This window comes from Marmota monax, unplaced genomic scaffold (assembly GCF_021218885.2).
Source record: "Marmota monax isolate L192 unplaced genomic scaffold, Marmota_monax_Labrador192_F-V1.1 WCK01_AAM20220418_F8-fsc00018, whole genome shotgun sequence".
NCBI lineage: Eukaryota > Metazoa > Chordata > Mammalia > Rodentia > Sciuridae > Marmota > Marmota monax.
In genome coordinates this window covers 9,974,929-10,000,489 of record NW_026692201.1, presented here as the reverse complement: position 1 = coordinate 10,000,489, position 25,561 = coordinate 9,974,929, and the positions used below count along the sequence as shown (strand labels likewise).

General features: G+C 36.3%; 1 protein-coding gene across 2 annotated transcripts in view; it reads right to left on the bottom strand.

Annotated features, from left to right (window-relative positions):
• Nucleotides 1–12,300: 12,300 nt before the first annotated feature.
• LOC124081765 (V-type proton ATPase subunit S1-like protein) overlaps nt 12,301–25,561 on the bottom strand; it is a 34,480-nt gene continuing 21,219 nt past the window's right edge. The window contains exons 5-7 of one of the 2 annotated variants that reach the window (XM_046428131.2): nt 21,883–21,933; nt 19,329–19,569; nt 12,301–12,982 (exon numbers count right to left, since the gene is read on the bottom strand). In XM_046428131.2, the coding sequence (XP_046284087.1) occupies nt 12,680–12,982; nt 19,329–19,569; nt 21,883–21,933 (595 nt within the window). In that variant the 3' untranslated portion in view covers nt 12,301–12,679. The remainder of the gene's footprint in view (nt 12,983–19,328; nt 19,570–21,882; nt 21,934–25,561) is intronic. The other variant, XM_046428123.2, reaches the window with a different exon arrangement.

Below are 25,561 nucleotides of genomic sequence, written 5' to 3'. Positions count from 1 at the left end.
TGAGTGGATGTTGATCTTTGTTGAGGGTTTTTGCTGCATTCTCGAAATGATTGTTGATTTTATCATTGATTCCTTTTATATGATGCATTACATTTATTTATTCACATATGTTGAACCATCCTTGCATCCCTAGAATAAAACCAACCTAATAATGATGTACAATCTTCTTAAGATGTTATTGAATTTGATTTACTAAACTTTTATTAAGGATTTTTGCATCTATTTTCAACAAGGACATTGGTCTGTAGTTTTCTCTCCTTGAAGTATCCTTATCTGGTTTTGGTATCAGGGTTATGCTGACTTCATAGAATGAGTTTAGAAGTATTTCCTCCCTTTCTTTTTCCTGGAATAATTTGAGGAGCATTGACATTAATTCTTTAAAAATCTGGTAGAATTCAGCTGTGAAACCATCTGGTCCTAGGCTTGTCTCTGTTGAAAAGCTTTTTATTACTGCTTCAATCTCAGCATATTATTTGTCTGTTTAGGTTTTCTATATACTCCTGGTTCAATTTTGGTAGGACATATGTGTTTAGCAATATATAAATTTCTTCTAGATTTTTCAATTTATTGGAGTATAAGTTTTCAAAGTATTCCCTAATGATTTTCTGTGTTTCAGTGATGTCTGTTGTAATATCCCTAATTATATTGATTTAAGTCTTCTCTCTCTTTCATTTGAATAGTTTGGCTGAGGATTTATCAATCTTGTTAATCTTCTCAAAGAATCACTCTTTCACTTATCTTTTTTATTGTTCTTTTGGTCTCTATTTCATTAATTTCAGCTCTAATCTTTATTAGTTTTTACATTCTAATGGTTTTTAATGATTTGTTCTTCTTTTTCTAAGACCTTGAGAATTTTCACTTAGTCATTTATTTGGGATCTCTCTGATTTTTTTATGTAGATACTCATAGCTATAAGTACTATTCTTTGAAATTCCTTTACTATGCCCCAGAAATTTTGGTATGTTCTATTTCTATTCTCATTTGATCCTAAGAACTTTTAAATTTCTTCTCTGGTTTCTTCAATGTCCATCTCATCATTCAAAAATGTTAATACATCAATATTAACAATCTACATATGTATGGATAATTTCCATAGTTTTTCTTGCTGTTGATTTCTAATTTCATAGAATTACTTTTTGAAGACTCAGTTCTAGTGCCAGCACCTTTCAAGTCTGGAGCAATATTAACCAGGATGTAGCACATACTCTAAATGAACAACAAATATATGGTCTTGTTTCTCTTTAACCAGGATTCAAGAACACAAGAATTAAGGAATAGAAATGGACCAAAGCTTTTCATTAATCCCCGAAGATTCACTAACAAAGTTTTTGCTTCCCATGCCTGTAACTCTACACTCAAATGGTTTGAATTTCTTAGTTCCAAAGGGATAAATGCTTCCACCAACAAACAAAAAAGTGATTCCATTCAACTGAAGTTGAGACTACCATGTAGCCATTTTAGGATACTGATGCCCATAAGACAATAGGCAAAGAAAGGGGTTCTACTCGGTATTTCCCAGCTGGGGGTGATTTTGTCCCCTGATGACATTTGCAATTTGTACAGACATTTTTGGTCACATTTTGGGGAAGGGAGCATACTACATATTATGAATCTTGTAAATTAAAAGTCAAGATTACTGCTAAGTATTCTATGATACATAAGACAGCCCCTATCCACATGAAAATTTATCTAGATCAAAATGTCAATAGTGCAAGAATTAAGAAACTCTGGATTTTCCTAATAGTCCTGGTGATTATTTCTCACTGTCTAGGGGAAAATGGATTGCTACTACCCAATGGGGATACTAAGGAACCACAGGGCACCTCTTAGAACTCCCATGTTCTATAATTGAAGTCAATGGGAAACAACAACCACTCAGATAAGGTATTGGTTGATGACCTAGACATTTCAGGAATAAATGTTTGAGTTGTCCCCATTTGACTGGAAATTCCAAATAGTTGTGGAAGTTAATTATAAATACCAGGTAGATCAGATGTCTAGTTGTGGAAATTAGGATTTTAGTGGTTATACTCCTTCTTTATTTTTATATGAATATATTTGTATACATATATATGTACATGCTTCTTTCCTCATCCCATTCACTTACCATTTACCCTGAGATAATAAGATATATTGTTGATCTATATCTCAGGATTGAAGTTATAAAACATCAAAGGGAGAGATTGGAAACCTAAGAGAAGACTAAACATGACCAGAGACACAAAAGTGAATTAGTAACGTTTGGGGGAAAGGATTAATATATTTGAATGTACACAGCGTAACTATAATCATGTTAGGTAGAGGTATTACTTTGTTAATGTCATTTTAAACATAAGTATAGTGAGTTGTATATAAATACTGAGTTCACAGTGGGGATGCTGTGGTGGTTTCATAATGCATCAATATAGTGAGGCTCAACTATGTCTATTAGCTTTTAATTACTACAATGAAATACCTGAAATATTCCTTTATAAAGAAAAGATGCTATTTTTGGCTCACAGTTCTGGAAGTGTAGGATCAAGAGACCAGATTTGGTGATAGCCTTCTTGCTGGCAGAGTCCCAAGGCAGCCTCCAGGACATCACATGGCAAGAGACAAGGAATGTGTGTTGCATGCATGTGTATATATGTCTCCCTCTGCTTATAAAGCAGGATTCACTAATGAGGGCTCCATGCTATCAATCTTATTTAATCCTAATCACTTCCAAAAGGCCCACCTCTAAACACTTAGTGAGATTAAGTCTCTACCCTCTTAAAATCTCACAATGGAGATTAAATTTAACACATGACATTTTATGTGACACTCAAGCTATATACAAACCATAGTCCCTCTTTTCTCCAGAATTCTCACCCCTGTATATTTCTGGTTAAGGTGGACCATATTTGAGGGACATATTTGCATGAGATTTAGAAGATGGAAATGAAGTAGCAGCATTATTGGTTCTTAAACATCAAAAGGTAGAGGTAGATGTTTTCACAGTCCTATACATTACCATTTACTTGTTGGCCCACTGTGTTGGCATGGGGCAGTATCCAGGCCTGCAGCTGCTTTGCCTTTCTCTGGGTCCTCTTTTACTGTATCCAATTCCTGGATATGCCAAGTATGTGTTTAGTCCTATGACAGATGCACCACTTTCTCAATGTTGGAAGCAGTAAGAACTGACACAATTCATCATTGTGGCTCCACCTCCTCTTCATGGATTCCAGCTTGTTCTGGCCCTCCCTGCTTTATATTCATCTTCCCTTCCTAGACGCCTGCCCTGAAGACTTCATACCATCAGGCATGGCAACAACAGGCTCAGAGGATGTTTAACCAGCTTCCACAATTGAGCATAATGTCAAATCTACAGAAAATATTATACATATACATATATAAATGTATATACATATATACACACTTATATAGGTTCTTCCTATGATCCTAGAATGGCCTCAGTATTGTGTACTCCTGATTGTACATTTTTGTAAACATTGAAAAAATAAGGTTTTTTAAACACTACAAATTTTTATTAGTTTTAAAAATTATGTGTGATTTGTTTTCTTTGTTAATAATCACCCTCAAGCCTAGTTTCTATTTGTAATTTCACATTTCTTTTCTTAAAGAGGGTCTTCTAATAGTATATGATTCCCCAAAATTTGCATCTGTCTTTATAGAGTTCTGCACTTGAAATCAGTTCAGAATTGATTACCATGAAAAAATCCAACTACCTTTTTCAGCTGGAGGATTAAATAGATGTAAACGACAAGTGAGTAGAGATCAGCAAGTCCCAAATTCTGACCACAAAGCATTTAAACATGAAATGGATTTGGACAATTCAGTCTCCCTTATAGTTTGCATCAAGGAAATAGCAATGTAAGAAGCAGAGTGTACAGAAAAATCTGGCTCAGGCTTAGAATATGCACATTCTCAACAAAAGGAGAGAAAGAACTGATGGTCTAGGAACTGAAGAAAGGAGCTGAAGGCTGACTAAGGTCAGATGTTTATCAAAATCTCCACAAATATATTTTCCTAGACCCTAGACAAAAAGCAAAAAAAAAAAAAATTAAACAGGCTGATATTCTTAAATCTATTCACTGAAACAGGAACAGGAATGTGCCTTGTTTGAAGAGAAGAATCTGCTACTATGGAACAGCTATTTAAGCCAAATGCCCCACATGAATATGACAATAAACCTTTATGATTATAAATGAGTTTTTCTCAGAATGTTGTCACTGCTAGATAAAGCTGAACATTTTGGAAAACACTTTATCACTGCAATATCACTGTAACAGTTGATGTGACACTTTATAATGGATGGAAATTTAGCTCCTTAACCAAAAATTTTGTAAATAACAAAGTATTTGGTAAATAAAAAAATATTTTCTTTGTCTTTCTAAGCTTTTATTTATTTATTTTGTAGTTTTAGATGGACAGTATGCCTTTATTTTATTCATTTTTATATGGTGCTAAGGATTGAACCCAATGCCTAACATGTGCTAGACAAGCACTCTGCCACTGAGCTACAGCCCCAGCCCTGTCTTTCTAAGCTTTTACATGATAACTTTTACATTGAAAAACTAATATGCACAATTCATAACCTAAACTTACAGACTTTTAAAGCATCTTAGAGGGATAGATAAATGAAGAGTTGTTTTTAAATCTGGCTATAGTGCAGCTGAGTGACTTTTAAAAAAGAATTCTTATAAGGAATAAAGGCTTTTTTCTATAAGAACAATACTCTATTGAGCATTTGGGTTATTAAAGATGAGATTCTTAGGTTCTAACTTCCATAGGGGAGTTCTGATATATAATCAAATTGCTCCAAATACTAAAGGAGGATATGGGGGGAAAGGTTCACTCATACATTGCTGGTGGGACTGCAAATTGGCACAACCAATCTGGAAAGCAGTATGGAGATTCCTTAGAAAACTTGGAATGGAACCACCATTTGACCCAACTATCCCACTCCTTGGTTTACACCCAAAGATTTAAAATCAACATACTATAGTAATGCAGCCACATCAATGTTTACAGCAGCTCAATTCACAAAACTTAAACTGTGGAACCAACCTAGATGTTCTTCAATAGAGGAATGGATAAAGAAACTTGGATATGTACACATGGAATATTACTCAGCATTAAAACAGAATAAAATTATGACATTTGCAAGTAAATGAGTGGAGTTGGAGAATATCATGCTAAGCGAAGTAAACCAGTCCCAAAAAACCAAAGGCCAAATGTTTTCTCTGATAAGCAGATGCTGATCCATAATGAGGGAAGGGGGGCTTAGGAATAACTTTGGGCAAAGGGGAGGGAGAAGATGGGAGGGAATACAGGGGCAAGAATGATGGTGAAATGAGATGGACATCATTACCCTACGTACATGTATGACTGCACATATGGTGTGACACTACATCCTGTACAACTAGAGAAACGAAAAGTTGTGCTGCAATTATGTACAATGAATCAAAAATGCATTCTGCTGTCATATATACATAATTAGAATAAATTAATTATTTAAAACAATTTTTAAAAAGAATTGGAAGCATCTCATTGTGGGCTGAAAAACCAAACAAAACCAAAAAAAAAAAAAGTTCCTGAGAATAAAAGGATATATATAGGATTGAGAGGAAGTAAAAGGGAGGTCCCTAAGATGGTGAAATTTGGGGGTCAAAAGAGAAACATGGCATGTGACAGGAAATAAGCATTGAACATTCATGAACAGAAAATTTGGAATTATGTCTTTCCTTATGCTATACTATTCTATTATTCACCAACATTCTGTAAAAGTCTGTGATGCTCATGCCAACAGCAGGCAGCAGCTCCAAGAACTGAGAATAATGGGAGAAGGTGAAGGCACCAGAATGGTGACTATAACCAGTAAAGGCATAAAATCAAAATTAGAAAACAACAAGAATGCAGGTCACTGCCACTCGTGACATAATCCACCTGCCTCTTCATTTTCAGCGGTGTTGTGAGCAGACTTATTTCTTTTCTAAAGGAACTCAAATTATTTTGTTAGGGGAGTAAAACACAGGTTAATTCCAAAAGGCCAAAGGATTCAGGAACAGTGAATTTGGCCAGTTTGAGAGTTACATGTGTTACAAAATAGCAACTGCTATACCAATTAAATCTGACCACTTGCATTTGCCTTATTTTTCTTAATAAAAATATCAGAAGATCCAAACCACATTTTAAATTCTGTTTATTTGGAGTTAGAGGTTTTGCTCTAGTACCATTTGGTCCTTATAAAGTGTTGATGACCTCAAGAGCTAAAAAGCATCATGCAGCAAACATTGCAAGTTCTGTCATACAGACCGACATCTCAAATATAGTTGGTTGTCTCTAAGAATCACATGAGAAAGCTGGATCAATTGATTTTATTAATTATTTTTCCAACCTGTGCATAGTGAGGACTTGGAAGGCAAAATGGGAATAAAGACAGAAGGGACAGCTGTTTGATATTCTTCCCAGGAGGCAGTGTCCCCTCTGTGTGTCTCCTCTTAGTAAAGGCAAGTATTTCTTTCCTCCCCACTGCCACCCGAAGAATTGAATCTTGTGATACTAAGGTTTCTTTGAGGACCTAGTTCCACCATTTTCTCTCCTCTCTGATATCTATGTTTTTAATCTTTCCCTTTACCTTAGTTCCTTCCTGCTAGTCCAGGGGATTCCCAACCAACCACAGAGGCAATTAACTTGGAGGGGCTCCATCCATGTAGCTTGTGAAAAATGATTTTTTTTTTTATGCTGCACATCTAAGCTGGAGAATATTCAAGAGCTGCCTATAATCCCACTGCCACATTCTAACACACTCTTTTGAGTGAGAAAGCCCCAGTTTGCTAGCTGGTAATTATCTATAGCCTGAACCCTATCTCAGCTACCCATGGACCTTTATTCAACAGGTATTTAAAAGGAAGAGTGGGCTATAGAACCCTGAAGATTGGGCTAATAATGTGCAGGTATTTCCACGGTAGAGTATTATACATAGGAACATCATTCTTTATAATATTGTAGCAGGAAAGACAAAAACCAAGTAAACAAACCCTCAGAAACATAGCCTTACCCTACAATATGCTCAGCTTTCTTCTATCTTATTAAAATCTTATTAAAATGGTTGCCTTCAATCCCATCTGAAAAACTGTACAACTGCTAGATATAAAACCAACAAAACAACAAATAAAATTTAATTTGTCCAAACCTCTGCAAAGGCCCAAGTCTCAATAAGAAACAGATGGTACCCTCAAATTATGATAATTTAAGGAGGGCTTAATTTTAAAAGTACCATTTTCAGAGGCCCTAGTAAGGTATAAGATAGCCACAAAGAACAGTGTAATGAACTCGGGCTAGTAGCAATGAAGTTGTCACCAGCCCTGCACCCAAGAGAAAAGGATGTTACTAAAAGCAGGAGGCTGTCTTGAGAGATACATGTAATCAAGGTGTTCTAACTGGGAGAAAGCCAGGGGAATAATAAATAACAAACACCCTGAACTATTTCCACCCCAGTCCTCCAATGGAGTATGATGTTCATCAATGACTTCCTATTGACCAAACCTAAGAAATAAACAATTTGTAGTTCTTTTCTAGCTTGATTTCTCTCGACCATTTAACATGGTTGACTATTCCCTTCATCTTAGAAATCTTTTATTTTTCCTTTGGTTTCTGGGACACTATTCTTTCTTGGTTTGCCTTCTTCCTCTTTGATTGCTTCCACTCTAACTCCTTTGCAGGTTTGTCCATAAATGCAGTGTTCCCCAGGGGTCTATTATCAACCCATCTTTTTCTTCTGAGGTGATCTCATTTCTTTCTCCATCACCACTAGTCACCTTGTTTTCAATTTTTCCCATATGGCCATTACTACATGTCTTAATTTGGGTTTCCTGAGCCGATCCTAAGACAGGGATTTAAATGTAAGAAGTTTGTTTTGGAGGTGATGTCAGGAAATGCCACTATAGGAGTAGGAAAGTGAAACAGGGAAGAGGGGAACCAATAAAGTGAACATTCTCAAGCAAGATTTCACAAGGGATAAAAGAGCTTATTCCTGTTGGGGAACTCCAGGAAATAGTCTAGAGTTATCTCATTCAAGGGACAAAATGAACTGGAGCATCTATACAAAATTCCTCAGTTGTTGGTTGAGGATCACTCTTAGGGTACATTGATATATTAGTGATTCCAGTCTGTCATCAACACAGACAGAGCAGCCCATGAGGACAGATTGTGGCAATGAAAATGATAGGGGCCAAAAGAACATGGGTGGGACACAGACAGCATCTGCTTTGTTCTAAATCTCTATTTCTGGTACAGATACTCTGTTTTACCCTAGATCTATACATCCAACTGCCTAGATAAACTGCCTATTGGAACCTTCCCCTATCACCCTTATCTTTTTAATCCCTGATCACAAAACTGACATCACCATCCTTGCAGTGCTCAAATAAGACACCTACCTCTCCCACACGTCCCACCTGGGCAAAGGAAAGGGTTTCCCTCTGGAGGGATGGGCTGACTAAGAAACAAAAGCTAAGAAAATAGTACTACAAAATAACCACAGAGCTGGTTTTCAGAGCTGGGGCAGTGACCGGACAACCTGACCAGACTGGTGCAGCTTCTAACAAAGAAGCCAGAGCCTGGATTATTTATATCAGAACAGATCAAAAGGATTGGATAGAAATTTCTCCTCAAAAACAGGATAGAGGTGGGGACAGGTAGGCTACTCGATTCTTAACAGGTCATGCCCATCTTCCCGTGTTGTGCAGAACCTTTTGGCAGAGCTGAGTGGGAGTTCACAATGTACTGGGCCATCTCAAAACCAGCAGGGTTGCTGGTAGGAGTTCCCGAATACCAGATCTTCCCTTCAATAGCTTCAATGCTGATCTGGACCATGCACATTTCACAGTGGCTTCCCGCACCTACCAGTCATTTCTGACTTATTAATTGACTGCCAATCTCTTAAAATTCTTCTAATTCCTACCTCCCATGACACTGTCCTACTTCAGGTCTTATTCTTATTTTGCCCTAAACCATTGTAATAATCTCCTAATTGGTATTTCCGTCTCTATTCTATTCACACTATATACCATGTAATCATCTTGTGTTAAGTCTTCCAAAATCCTCACAAGGGCCTCTCCATTACCTAAATTCAATATTTTAAATCTTTATTTGAACATAATATCTGATCCCCCTCTTAATCTCCAAGTTCTCCTTCTTCACTCCTCTAAATCCCATGTGCCTTCCTACAGACATGTGTTCACAATTCTGCACACATGTTAGAGTCTTATTTTTGCAAATGTGTTTTCTTCTGCTATGTTTGTCCTTCTCCACCTTACCTACCTAGCTACTCCTACTCATGTCAAATATCACTTTCTTTGCCATGTTTTTCCATACCTTTCAGAAAGAGAAATACCGCTGAGGCTATGCTTCTGATGCACTAATAATTACATAGCAATGGTGACATATTTGGTGGGTTAATAGAAAAGGTATCTGTAATAATAGCATAACTTCTTAACCTGAAAGTAAAGAACATATCAGAAGCAATGCTAAAAGACAGATATCTGATGAGGAATAAACATATAGTTATTTATAATCATGCTCAACATTAGACATAAAAACAAAAGCCTTTCTTAAGAGGTTCTTCATTCAAGGAGACTGAGTAATCAAAAACTTAGTTCTGAGAATCTACCACAATGGCTTAAGTAAGACTTTTTATACCAGATTTAGATGATGATGATGCTGATGATGATACAGATAAGAGTGTTTCAGTAAACTATTTATCCAAATATATCATAGATCAATTTACCATTAACAAATACAATCTAATCTGATTAACACTCTTACCCTTTATCTCTTTTAGGTTACTTTGATGCTTTTTGATTTCTGCCACTCTAGGATCTCAGCACCCCTATTGAGACCAAGAATTCCATTTCAAGAATGGCATCTCCTACCTTCATCCATAACCTTCAGAGAACAGCCACTAGAACACTTTTCAAAAAAATCTGGTGCTATAATCCCAAAGCATCTCTTTGTACTAGAACAAAGGGCATTCCTCTGGGACTTCAAGAAGAAAGCTGTTATAGGAGAGAAAGCAGTTTACACATGATAAATCCATTCCTACATCCCAATTCTCTAAGTTATTAAATTTCTTTTCTTCCTTCATGTAATTCCAAGGCATTTCTGATCTCTATACTTTGCTTAGGATATGATACTACTGAGTCTAGATTTTAATCAATAAACTGTTAGAAGCACTCCCAACTGCTCAAGCCAGCTCATTTAATCCTTAATCTCTGTTAAGAGAATCCATATCAAACAATTCAGTTCATTCTAAAATTATAAACTTCTCTCCTTGAGTTTGTACCACCTGAATTCATTCCAACATATATTCTCCCAAATCTTTTGTTACATAAGTTGGTAAAACTATTTTTGCAATTCTCTTCTCCGTGATTTGACTCTGCACTTGGCTCCCTTGGATATGCTAGAATGTGACTCCAATTACCTAAATGAAAAAAGGAAAATTGGCACCCCTTGTCTAAATAAGTATCTCTGGTGAGGCTATCACAGGATCTTTGAGCAAGGCAGGAACGGCTTCATCTCACAGGAGTTGTTTCTGCTAATAAGAAAAACTGAGTATGGAGTTTGAGAATTCAATATTGTTAAAGTTGTCTAAACCTTTCCAAAGTTACCATTCCTGTTCTCAACGTTTCTTTATTGTCATCAATATTCTCATTTTCAAAAAAGAGATCTTGTATGGGTGTGAATTCCACATACAAAAGCATTTTGCAGGATCAGACCCAAGTTCAATTTTTAACATGTCAGCCCTTTGACAAAAGGTAAGGAATCCCTTTAGATCAGTCATGGACACTTGCCAGATCTTTGACCATGCCTGAAATGTGAACTTAAAATTTTGAATTATCGTTTCTTTCCATAAACCATCCATTACAGAAAGAGCTAGCCTAGGCTGCAGGGTATCACCCATAATTAGGGTGACTATATATCCCAGTTTTCCTGATTCCACCCACATCTACTATCTTGGAATTTTTAATGATGTTCCCTTTCACTTTCTTTTTTTTTTTTTTTTAATTTTTTATTGTGGGTTGTTCAAAATCCCTTTCACTTTCAAAAGTATCCTAGTTTGAACAATAAATTGTATTTACTTTTTTGGGACTATAGCTGATCAAACAGCCATTTAAATCAGCAGTTGACACTTAAAGCAACAGCAATGGGAATCTCAATTTCATTACTTAATGCCTTGGGCTGTCAGTTTACCATTCTCTTATGCTAACAGAGTTTCCACTGGTTTTAGCCAAATAGAATAATAATCAATCCTAGAGTCTCATTTTCTTGGGATTCTGTTCCCTGTAATCATCTTAGTACTAACAACTTAAATAAATCAGGATTCTTAGTTACAGACTGCAGAATCTACTCCAGATATCTAAACTGAAAGGAACTATGATCTTACAAAATTTTAAGGCAGTTTGAACCAAACCTACATTCACAGCCAATAATAATGCAGCTAAAATAAATGCTAAACATGAGACTGTTCTATTAGCAACTTCACTGTCATCATTACCCATGCTTGCTGCCTAAGGTGGGACTAGATCTATCACACAGAAGATTCCATTTCTCTGTCGATAACCCCCACCTGAGATTGTTCTCATCTGCATTCTAAGTTCTATGCAGGGCTATCTTCTTCTAGCTAAGGTATAGAATCCTAGATAGGAAAATACAACGTAATTTTACATTTATGAGCCCTTTGATACAGAAGGCATATTAGAGAGGCTTTGGTGAATTAGAGAGTGAGTCAATTTTCGGAGTCAGCCCAGAACTCAAAAGGATTAGGAGATTCATATGGAAGAAACCAGTGGTAAGAATATCAGTGGTGGCCCCAGAATTTCTACTAAGGAAGAGTTTAGAGGACACTATCTACTTGGAAGGGGAATTAGAGGACCTATCTTGAATCTGTATTTGTACAGCAAGCACATTGTCTTATTTAGCTGTGCTGCTTGTTTCAAGGGTACTCAGGAGAGTTTGTAGAGGTCTAAATCAGACAAATGAGATAAACTTTTGCACCATGACCAGATGGAAAGATAAGATATACCAAAACTATGACCCCTATGACACAAACTGGGCTATCTGCTTTTGAATAGCAAAGTTAGTGGCAAAAAGGTCCTAAGATATGTTATTCTACTACATTGACCACAGTTTCTCCTAAATAGTCCTATGAAAGAGAGAAAAAGGCTATTTATAAAAAAAAATTGGGACATAATTTCTGAAAATAAATTAAGATACAAAATATCTTAAATTCTGAACTTCCAGATTAATTGGGTTTATTATTTCTATTCTTACCACATCTAAATTGGCACAAGCAAGGAGGACCCAGGGAACAAGTGTGTTCCTTTGTCTATGTTGCATTATGCTCATCATCCACACACACATACCCATTTTCCAAACCTGAAACATCCCTTCACTTTCACGGTAGGTTTGGGGCAACCATTGTATTTATCTCTGTGGGATGTGTGGGATACTTTTTCATTGTCCAAAGTTTATCTAACTAATCAGTGGATGTTTCAAAACCAAAAATTGTGTATTTTCTTTTTTGTATTTTTTTTAATCAAGCCATTCACAAGTGAAACAACACAGAAGAGAAACCACATCTTTAAGAGCCATTGTGGACATGGTGAGAAAGAGAGAGGAGAGAGGCCCATGCTTGTTAAACATAAATCTTGCAGATCTGTTGGCTCCTCAGTTCATAACATTCAACTCCCTGGCTCCTGAGCAGTTCCTTCTCCTCTGCCAGGTCTCGAGTTTTCAACGGTGGGAAATGAGTAGGAGAGGTGATAAATTCATAGTGCCGGTCCAGATAGCGCAAGTAGATGAGCATATGCAGGGCATAGGCCAGCACCAGCAGCAGGATCAGGGACATGGCCAGGCCAATCAAAACAGCTGGAGAGAAGGAAGAGGTGCAGTCCCGGGCCTTGGCAAACTGCTGCCCTTCAGTGGTAAAGCCTTGGATCTGTCAGGAGATAAAAAAGAACCGAAGTGGCCTTTGCCTTATCTTCCAGGGTCAACTTTCCACTTGGGCTCATGGTTCTGGAACTCTAATTAGGCAGATTTAACACACTATCACCATATTTGTTGCATAATGTAATCACATTATCTGACAAATATGATTGTGCTTACGAAGACAATGAAATTTGATTTTTACTTTAGGACTGATCCAGAAACTCTGGGATATATGGCTATCATATTTAAAGGGCTTGTGAAATTTAAACCTCTGAAATAAAACCTCTTTTAATCTGATTTTTAAGAATATTCTAGGGACTGGGTTTGCAGCTCAGTGGTAGAGCACTTGGCTAGCATGTATGAGGCACTGGGTTTGATTCTCAGCACCGCATACAAATAAATGAATAAAATAAAGGTCCGTTGACATCTACAAATCATTTAAACACAGAATATTCTAGTTCATGAAATCAATTTCCATGCATGTATGAGTTTGTCAGGATAAACCCAACAACTACTATGTATAACTATAAGAACTAATAAAAAAAACGAAAAAAAAATGGGGAAAATAGGGGGAAAAAAGAATATTACATTTCATGGAAAACCACAACTGCTATGGTGTCTCTGAAATTCAAAACATGTTAAACTGTATGGGCGTAATTTTTCCAAAGATTTCAAGTCTGCCTTTGATTTGACTGACAGGAAGTAGACAAGAAGAGTCTTTCAAGAGAAGACATCATGACTCTTGATGAGGTAAAATAAAAATACACTTGTGGGGCTTATGGTATACCCAGTGCTGCCTTAACTTGTTTAATACTCACAAGAGTCTATGAGCAAGTTACTAGTTTACTAGTACTTTATGATGAGGAAACAGGAAAATCAAGTAACTTGCTCAGAGTTCCACAATGGTAAGTGTTGTAAAGGTATACTTCAACTCCAGGCAGTCTGGTTTTAGACTCAGATTCAGTTACGACTCAGTTGCTGCTGGTGTGCTCTGTCTCTTCTTCCTGTTGTCACTACCTCTCCCTCTTTTGTCAATTGTACAGTAGTCCTCTCTTATTATCCACAAGGCATATGTTCAAGATCCCCAGTGGATGCCTAAAACCACAGATCATACTAAACCCTATATAGTTGGCCCTGCATTTCCATAGATTCTGCATTTGTGGATTCAACTAGTGCAGATAAAAAATATTTCTTTAAATTGGATGTTCATTTTTGTTCTTTTTACTTTTCCCTAAATAATACAGTATAATGACTATTTGCATAGGATTTATATTGCATTAGGTATTGTAAGTAATCTACAGGTGTTTTAAAGTGTGTAGGAGGAGATTATACACAAATACCATGCCATTTTTATATAAGGGACTTGAGAGTCCGTGAATTTTGGTATCAGGCCAGGACTATGGAATTAATCCCCATAGATAATAAGCAGATATATATATCATAGATATATATATATATATATATATATATCTATGATATATATATCATAGATATATATATATATCTATGATAAAGTTTAACAAATAAATTAGGAATAGTAAGATATTAGCAATAATAGCTAATAAAAGAACAACAATAATAATACACTGTAATAAAAGTTGTTTAAAACTTATAAATTACATATTTCTGGAATTTTCCATTTAATATTTTCAGACTGTAGCTAATTATAGGTAATTAAACCACAGAAAATGAAACCCTGGACAACTTACAGACTGTACCATACAGACTTGTTGCCATTTTTTGGAAGAACTGAATACTAGTTCCTCCTTGCATCCTGTCCAGAGAATAGGGGGGAAAAAGCATTTTCATATGAGTAAATAAAGTAGTTTAATTACTTGGAACTAGGAAAGGTTCAAATTGATTACAGCCCTGCTATTTAAATACTGCTGTCAAAATGAAAGAAACAAAACTAAGGACCAACTTCTTTAAAAAAAAGAGCAATAACTGGAAAGCAGCCTGTTTGGCTGCATTATAGAGTCTAACCCTACACAACATCACCTCATTCAGTCACTTGTTTTTTAAAAGGTACATCAAAAAATTGAATGATCTATGAGTGTTTCACAAAGAATTCATTTTTTATGGGCATTTTAAATGGGCATTTTAGTATTTTCTCATGCCAAAATTATTATAGCCATTCATCATGCCAGAGTCTTTAGGGACCTTGTTCACCAATTGTCTGTATTCTAGACTGAACCCCAAATTGATTCTGAAGAAGGTTCCTGGCCTGGCTTCAGGCATCCCCTGCCCACACCTCTGATGCATAGTGGCCTTATTCTCAGAACAGTGCCTGAAGAGTGGAGTTCCTCAATGACAAAAGATGACCTCAACTGACTCTGCAACTCCAGCCAAAGGAAATGCTCTCAGGCTGACTGCCACTTAATTCTTAATGGGATTTGGTCGAGGACAGCAAGTATGGGAATGTCTGAAGTATGTGGTTCATCCATTTCCTGGACTAGACATTAAAAATGTTGTATGGAACCCAAAGGTGAGCTTTGTTTGACCCTGAGTTCTGAATCTCCTGAAAATTTCCAGTAAGTCCAAATATCTAGTGTCTGTTGAAAAGTCAGAAGATCCAGCAACCCTGGTCCTGTATTTACTTTAAAGCACACATCAGCTAAAGTTGAATTTTAAAATGTTCCTTGTGAATCTGGCTACACAGACACACCCAGTTCACCTCATTCATTTACCCACTGAGTCTTTGATGTCTGCTGCACCATTCTATACAGTCACCCTCATATTCAGGGGGCCCATGTGGGGATCGAAATATTCTGGAACTGTGGATCAAAAATATTCTGGTGGGGGCCTGGGGTTGTAGCTCAGTGGCTCAAGTAAAGCACTTGCATAGTACATGTGAGGCACTAGGTTTGATTCTTAGCACCACAAAAAAAAATTAATAAAATAAAGTTAAAAAAATACTCTGGGAAAAACAGTTGTACTGAACATGTACAGACTTTTTTCTTGTCATTACAGTCCACACAATACAGTTATTTATGTAGCATTTTATTGCATTGGGTATTATAAATATTTTAGAGATAACTGAGAGCATATATAAGGTGGTATATAAGTTATATGCAAATACTAGAAAATTTTAAATAAGGGACTTGAGCATGCATGGAATTTTGTACCTATGGTGGGGGGTGGCAGCTCCAGAATCAATCCCCTGTGGATACTGAGGGACAACCACACTTTATTCTTAGAATAGACTAGACCAGAATGTCTGCACTTATGGAAAGCAGCCTTTTATTAACATAACTCAGATACCACCACCACAGCATCTTTTCCCTGGCTTGAGCTTGCATTTAAGCTACAGGTGTTTTTACAAGGTGCTGTGTAAGGATATTGTTGAGGACATCCACATTGCACAACATTGGGGAAGATGTACTTCTCACAGGCAAATTTTCAGTAGTCACAGGGACTCAGTAGTTATGTAAAAGAATACTTATTCCTTATACTGGCTGCTCCAAAGTTTTTAAGTTAAATTACTATGCCACATCCAGCCAGTGCAGATAGATGGTCCTGAGGTTTTATGAACCAACTTCCCCAGAGGCTTCTAACTAACCTTCCTTTTTATTCCCCACACCATTTTTTTTCTATTTTGCCTTTTAACTATAAAACATAAATAACATAAAATTCCTGGGGCTGGATATAGTTCAGCAGCATACCATTTGCCTTGCATTCACAAAGCCCTGAGTTCAATCCCCTGGTCCCCTCCACAAAAAAAAAAAAAAAAAAAAAATCCTATTTTTTGGTGTTCAGTTAGTGGCACTGAGTGCATTCATATTGCTGAGTACCACCACTGTCTCCAGAGCTCTTTTCATCTTACAACACTAATTAAACACTTATTAAACACTATTCTCTGTTCTCCTTCTGTCAGCCCCCAGCAACCATTATTCTACTTCCTGTCTCTCAATTTGACCACCCAAGCCAGGCATGATGGCACATGCCTGTAATCCCAGTGACTCAGGAAGCTGAGGCAGGAGGATCATGAGTTCAAAGCCAGTCTCAGCAAAAGCAAGGTACTAAGCAACCGAGTAAGACTCTGTCTCTAAATAAAAATGCAAAATAGGGCTGGGGATATGGCTCAGTGGTCAAGTGCCCCTGAGTTCAATCCCTGGTACAAAAAAAAAAAATTGACCACCCAAGGTACCTCATATGACTGGAATTATATAATATTTGTCCTCTTGTATCTGATTTATTTCATTTAGCATAATAACTTCAAGGTTCACCCATCTATATCTATAGCATGTATCCAAATTTCCTTCCTTTTTAAGGGTGAATTTTCATTGTATATTGTACATGCTAGATTTTGTTTACCCACTTATCCATTGGTAGATATCTTTTGGCTTTTTTGACTAATGCTGCTATGAATATAGGTGCACAGTTATCTATTCAATTCCCCACTTTCCATTCTTTGTGATATATACCCAGAAGTAGAATTACTGGATCACTTGGTAACTCTATGCTTAATTTTTTGAGAAACTGCCATATTGTTTTCCATAGCATTAACACCATTTTACATTCTCATTATCAATGCACAAGGATTCCCATTTCTCCACCTCTTTGCCAATACTCCTTACGTGTGTGTGTGTGTGTGTATGTATGTGTGTGTGGTTGTTGTTGTTAAAGAAAAATCATCTAAGGTATGGAATGGAGTAGGATAGAATATTTCCTCTCCCTGTGGCCTATCCTAATTTGTGTGATGTGGTTTGCCTATATGTACATTTTTTGTAATATTTCTGTAAGTCACCTTAAGCTATTTCTGAAACAAGGCAGATGTATAAGTCAATTCCTCTGTTCTTATTAATTCATATTATATACAATTTATTTCTTGTTTTGTTTTGTACTGGGAATTGAACTCCGGGGCACTTAGCCACTGAGCCACATTCCCAGCCCTTTTTAAAAATATATTTTATTTAGAGACAGGACCTTGCTAAGTTGCTAAAGCTGGTTTTGAACTTGCAATCCTCCTGCCTCAGTCTTCTGAGCTGCTGGGATTACAGGCGTGAGCCACTGTGCCTGGATTTCTTCCTTGTTTTTATTATTACCTCCTCAGATTCCTGCACATTTTAAAGAGCAAGACAGAAATATTTATAACATATATAAACATTTCAAACATATATGTGTCATGTCTGTATGTATGTGCATATACACACACACACACACCCCACCCCACCCCACACACATATATATATGAAACATCCCTGGACCAGTCTAGAATTTGAATTCTGCCTCTACTATTTACTAACTATATCACTGAAAAAAGTATCAGATCTTTAGTCACTTCATTTGAAAAACAGGGATAATAACCACTATCCTACAGCATTGAGATATATTTTGACAATAAATTATGTAGAATAACTACAACAGTGCAACACAAGAGAAAACTCACAAGTAGCATTGTTAATCTATGTCTGACATGGTCCTGGGTGTTTCACACACATTAAGCCATGTATTCTTTCCATTCATAAAGATAGGCCAGAAATTGAGAGAGGTTAAATACCTTATCCAGGTGGCTGAGTAGTATGTTAAATCAAGTCTATCTAACTCCAGAATGCAAGCTCCTTCCCTTCCCCAGCTGCCTCTCATCACACTACACCCTCCACCCAGCCTGGAAGGGTGATGGGGGCCATATACATACATATAAATATCCACATATCCATATGGAAAAGATTGGAAAGTGCCCTTAAAGGGGACATGCAAAGCCCTGCCTGCTATTTCAGCAAGTTGGAAGAACAAGCTAAGCTCTTTTTGCAGGTAAACAAGAGAGAGGAACTTGGCAGAATGTCTGTTAGCCTTAGATGATTCTGATGGTGAAAAGAGACTTCTCACACTCCCCTGCCTTTCCCCAAACACTTCCAAGATCTTTGGGATATTTTTGACTCCCTGTTGGGGATTCCATTCCTACACTAACTGCCAAGGTTGTCACTCACACTACAATGTACTTCTTATCAGCCCTGATAGAATCACTGCTACACTCCCTGAAGGAAATAAAATAATTATCCAACAAAGCCTCTCCCCAGAAGGGCCTCGCAGTCCTGGAAGTATCAGTCACTGGGCTTCACACCACAGCTCCACAGGGGTTTAGATTGCTGGCATTCCTCACTGATAATTATTAGTGACTAGATAAACCTGAAATAAAAGCAAGTCCTGGGTAGAGACTTGGAGGCCACAGGGAGAGGAAATATTCTATCCTACTCCATTCCATACCTTAGAAGATTTTTCTTTAATTATCTTAATTATTTTAAAGGTATGAACTTCTCTCTTCTTCTTAAATATCTTTTGTTTCAGGTGTTTTCAATATTGCATTTCTTCGACACCAAAAACACAGGTATCCTGAGCACGTTTTAGTTTATTACCTGAAAATCAATGAAGGTGACTTCCCACAAGCTTGACATGTCATCTGTGTCACTGGGCAACAAGAGAGCATCATGCTGCTGCAGGCTGCTGACACGTTGGCAGTGGTAGGAATAACTTGATGGAGCATAGATGCCAGTTACATTAAAAGTTGCTTGAACTGAATTGTTGAAAATAATCTCAACTCTGTGCAAAGTAAACCAACTCTGGCTGGACAATTTGTTGTAAGTGGTAAGGAAGAATCTGAAAATGATTATACATCAGTATTACCCATTGTACTTCCACATTTACCAAAGCAGGACACAGTATATGAACGGTACAACAGTGCCCTCTTTTGTTAGGTGGCGGAGCTGACCTGGGGAGTGGCTTCACCTTAGTTTCAAACAAGTTTCCTCTAAGTAGGTGAGAAAGAAAACAACTGACAGACGAGCCAAAAGTGAACAATACAAATCTCTACAAAAGAATACAAAGCTTTTCTTTCTCAGAATCAGTGCTCGAGTATGTGTACATTATGGCAAGAAATTTGAGAAAAAAAGTGTAAGTGGACATCAACATGGAATTAAATTGTGACTTAAAAGAACAGTAATAGCTCTCTTACTGCATGTTAATCATGCTTCTGTGTTATTTATGTGTATTTTATTTAATCTTTACTATAACACTATGAGATAGTACCATTATCCTCATTTGACAAATGTGGAGTCTATGACCGAGAGGGGTAAAATAAACTTGTGCAAGATCAGACAGCATGTCTTGGAGTTGGGCTTCAAATCCTATCTCAGACCAGCCCTTTACTTTTAATCTTTCTGAAATGGAATATTCTCCAGCTATGAAAAATTTATATTGTTCATATGTCATGATCATTTGTTTTTATTTTTTAAAAAAAAAATGGGTGACTGCATAGAAAAAAAAGAAGTCTGGAAGGATAGGGATCAAAACATTAGTAGTGATTAAAAATGGTATTGGATTATTAGTTATAATTTTCTTTCATTACATAGCTGAATGTTTTCTGGCTCTTCTATTTTCCGTGGCTTTTCTTTCTTATTTAGTTTGTGGGCTTCTTCAGAAGCACAGCATGAAATAAGTTGTGAATATATTAAAAGTATCTGGGAAAATCAGTCATCAAAATATGTAAGGTGGAAGAAAGAGAAATTAAAGAGGAATGAAAGGCTACCAAAATGAGTGCACTATTAAGGAAGTTTCCACTGTGGACAAGAAGGGCTTAATGCCCAGGGGGAAGCTGGAAGCCAGGATAAAAACATGCCTCTACATGATCTCAGCCAATGGAGAGAAAGATGGGTATTCATATACTTCTTAGACTTGGGATGGGAGAGAGTGGGCTGCTTTGGCCAGAGAGAGTGGTAGTTGAAAGTTGAGCAGGTGAAGTTTAATGCTGTAAAGTAGAAAGGCCCTATAGACAGGGTATTGACAGCATATGCTAATACCTTTATCGTAAGTAATAATAAAGCTATTTTCCACTTGGAAAAATTGCTATTACAGACCAAAAATATCCCCCCACTTCTATATCAGGTAGATATAGTGTTGGTCACCTTACGGGATTCTATTTCCTTACAAAGTTTCTCTGAAAGGTGATGGCATATATTTTCTAAATTATGATCACTGAAGCACCAGTGTCCCATGATATGTTGGTAAATGCTCTGTGGAAGAAAGCTTTCCAAAGTTATGATTAGGAAACAGTAGGTTAATCAAAGTTACAAGTAAAACGGTCTTCCTTAAAAGCATGTCTTCTCGGAAGTCTGACTTTCCAAGAAGAAGGCATGGTATGTAGTAATTCTCAAGCAGGTTTAACTACAAAATCCTTTTTCTGTAGAATCACAAATATTTTCACAAAATGGAAGCATTTTACAGGACACAGCTTTGGAAAAAATACTCTAGCACATCCTACTGATTTTCAAGTAATGTTGAAGACACATCTGCTTCTCTCCACTAAAACATTCCTACTATAGGAAGAGAAGCTCTACACTTTTATAAGATGAAAATGTAATGCCTTCAATTTCTCCCCACCCTCCAGAAGCAGTTTCTAACTGGCTTGGATAAACTACTGTTGGTAGATGCATCCTTCTATACATAAATATAGAAATATGTAGGCCTTTGTTGGTTGTCTACTGGAGAATTCAGAGACTTGTTCATTGCAGATAAAGAAGTGTGCATCATTATAAGGAACTACACAGATTAACTTCAAATCAGAGCCTCAGACTTGGAAAGAGACAGAGGGAGGGAGGGAGAGAAAGAAAGAAAGAATTAGTTTAATGAAAACGACATCATATTCCAGCATTTCAGGTTCATGAATTCTTAAGTTCCTCTCTGATGAGTGGAGCATAGGTGTTTCAATAGGAACTGAAGAAAACACTCTTACAGGATCCCATCACATATAGCCATTGACTTTTCAGTGTAGTTAGCTAGCTGTGGCATTTGAAGTATCACAGTGTTTGAAGTATCACATAAAAAGACTTTGAAATCCACATACAGAATGAATAAGTTTATAGAGCTAATCTGAGGTCCTGAAATTATAATATTCCAAAGTGGTAACCTACCTACCTCATATAAAAGCTTTGTAGATTTTCAGCATCACCAAACTTCAGAGACAACCTTAAAAAAGAGATGCAACACAGATCATCAAAACACGATGACCCTTATTTCACACTATACTCAAAAATTACCTCAGAATGGATCTAGACACAAATGTAATACTTAAAACTACAAAATGTATAAAAGAAATATATAAAAGCATTTATACAATCTTAGGAATAGATGGTTTTTTGAAAATATACACAAACGAGACATAAAAGAAAAAATAATTTAGACTTAATTAAAATGAAAAATTGGGGGGCTGCAGATATAATTCCATGCCACAGTGTTTGCCTAGCATGTGTGAGGGCCTGTGTTCAATTCCTAGCACTATTTAAATAAACAAATAAATAAGAAAAACCTTTGATCTTCAAATGACATTATTAAGAAAACAAAATAGGCAAGACAGGAGAAAATAATCCCAACATATTCACACAAGGGACTTTATCCAGAATATAATAAATTCAACAACTCAATAAGAAGATAGCACCACTTAAAAACGGTCAGAAGACTTGAACAGGTACTATATAAACAAAGATACACAATTAGTCAATGAGTATATGAAAAGATGCTCTTAGCATCATTCAACATTTGGAAAATATAAAACAAAAATCACAATAGAATACCAAAGTATAACAAACAGAATGACTAAAAGTTTTTTTTAAATGGATTCAAGTTTTTAAGACCTATATTTGTTCATATTTTCCTGAAAGTAAACATGAAATTTCCTGGAGAAGAGACAGATTATTACTTATTCATGGGAATAAAAATATTGGTTCCCCTTTTAACCCAATTTTTCCCTCTAGGCCACATGATGAGAACCAAATATCATTTTTTATATATTGATATTTATAGTAGAAGTAAAGAAGACCAAAATTATGAACCTGGGTGTTTACCTAAAAAAGAGAGAGACTTTCTGAGAGAGGAGGAGAAACATCTGTTCCCTTGGTATCAATAAATGCTCTTTGGGCAAAGAAGGGGGAATATCCTAATACATGCCCTACAATCTAAGTGGAAGAATTCAAATTAGGGAGCAAATAGTTCAACATAAAGGAGACAAATGACTGCAGGCCTAATATCCACGGTACATAAATAAATGCCTCCAACAGGTAGATAAGACATGCTTCTTGGGGTTTCCAACTCCTGAAATGACTCTATGATTCTAGTTTCATAAGACTTTAACATGTAAACACATTACTCTGAAGAGGTAAATCTCTTACTAATTTCAAGTCTTATTTTTTAACCAAGGTTCCAGTTAAATTCTTTCAGTAATATAAAAATGCAGAGACATGAATATTTTTCTCTATATCTTACACTGACCATACAAAGTATTGATCAGGATGTAAAACAACTGGAACTCTCATACAACACTGGTGGAAAGGTAAAAAGGGCAATCACTTTAAAAAAACAGTTTGGCAATTTCTGAAAAAGTTAAACACTCATATCATTTAGCCTATCTATTCTCAAATGTAATGACACCTAAAAGAAATGAAAATACATGTTGCCACAAATTCTTGTACATGTATATTCATAGAAACCTTATTTGGCAAGCTATGTAAAAACTGTGGGGTGGGGACAAATTCCCATCAGGTGAATGGATAAATAAGTTGCAATGCATCTATACAGTGGAATGCTACTCAGCAATGGAAAGGAACCATTGATACAAGCAACAACATAAGATTATCCAAATCATTATGCTAAGTGAAATCAAACTGGCTAAAAAGTAGATATATATGACTATATCTATATAAAATTCTAGAAAATGCAAGCAAATCTTTAATGATAGAGGGCAAAACAATGATTTGTAGGAAGGTGGGAGTGGCTAGAGAGATGGATGGATTACAAAGAGGAACAAGGAAACTTTGGGTCCTTATGAAAGCATTTGTTATCTTGATTGTGGTGGTAGTTTTATGGGTGCACACATAGGTGGAAACTGACCATATGGCACACTTTAAATATGTGTAGTTTATTGTCTGTCATTTATATCTCAAAAAGGTTGAAAACGTAAGAATGGTTAAAAAAATAATTATACTAGAAAATGTAAGAAATTTAAATATACAAAGGATATTGCTACTATGTCATTAAAATATCTACAAGTTATAATACCTCAAAGTACACTGTAAAACAAAAAATCAAAAGCAGGTTATCTATAAAATATGCAATTGCAAACTTGAAAACTATCACCCATATACAATCTCAGTAATTCAGTCTCTCTAATCAAAAAATATAAATATCAGTGATCAGACTGAAGTTCATCTTAATCCTATTTATGGGGAAAGGTAGAGTTATTAACAAAATAAACCATATATGTAAATTGATAATATTTTCCATTTTCTGACATCATAAACTCAGAAACCTTAGATATACTCCTTTACAAACTCTTTATAAGCTTATTTATTTGGTAAAGCAAATATTCAACCGCCTCTTTCCCTGTATTTTATAGTTGACAACAAATTACTGAAAATACTTTGAAAAAAATGCATTTCTTTAATAGTATTTCATAAATCTAATTATTTATTCCAATAGAAATTTTCCTAGTTCTTCCATGGGACCAGAATGACTGGGTTCCCATTAACTGGCTCTATAATGATGCACTAAACCTCAGAGAAAAGCCATTGTCAACCCACCTAATCTCTGTCCCTGCCTCCTAATGAAGCAGCCTATTAGCCTCCAAGCTTCCTTCCCTCCAAGAGTTCTTCTCCAGCAGTCCTGGTTTCAGCAGAATCTGGTTAACAATGTTCTGCTTTGAGTAAAGAACATGAGGTCTGTTTTCACAAAGCAAATTCAGCATTCATTAAGTGCTAGGTACTGTGGCATCAAAACCAAAAGGGATTTACAACCTAAAGCAAGAGTTGGGAAAAGGATCTTTTTTTACTTTTTCAAGTGCCCTACTCTTACACATTTAAAACCGATTCTAAATTCATCAGACTATAACTGTCTAAATTCAAAATATACACAGATGCTGGGATTATGTTCTATTTACAGGGCTTTCACTATTTATAAAGACTTCCGTAGCAAATCTGTCTGCCAAATTTGCTTCTCCCTGAACATTTTGTTTCCAAGAGCTAGAACATGGTCATTTTTTTTTTTAATCCATGCTTTTGACCTTACATGGTTATGTCTTTGCTTGGGTTTATTCTCTCAGCAACTCCCATTCCTGTTCTTTCATATAAAATTTCCTCACCAGCACACAAAGGCCTCTCATTCATTTAAGCAATTCACAGAAATCAACCACATTGTCTCAGTGGCTGGTTTTTGATTGTCTCACTCACTGGGAAACTTGCCACACCCTCAGGTGAACACACTCACCTGAGGACTACCCCCAAAATTAATTTAAGCTTTCAAGTCCTCTCTACCAGGTAATTAGACACCAATTCACTCTTTTGAAGTTGAGAATACTACTCATGTGAATAACATTTGACAAGTTCTCAAAATTCTTATGAATACATCTTATTTGACTTTCATAACCCTGTAAGATAGGGCCAAGGGGAAGGAATTAAAATGTCATTAAACACTTCCTCTCCCGGTTCTGTTAAATACAAATTGTGAGTCTGCAATAAATTTTGAAACTCATTTGAACCTTGATTTCCTCAACCGGAACAGGGATGGTGACCTGTGACTTAGAGGGATATTATGAGGAATAAGAGAT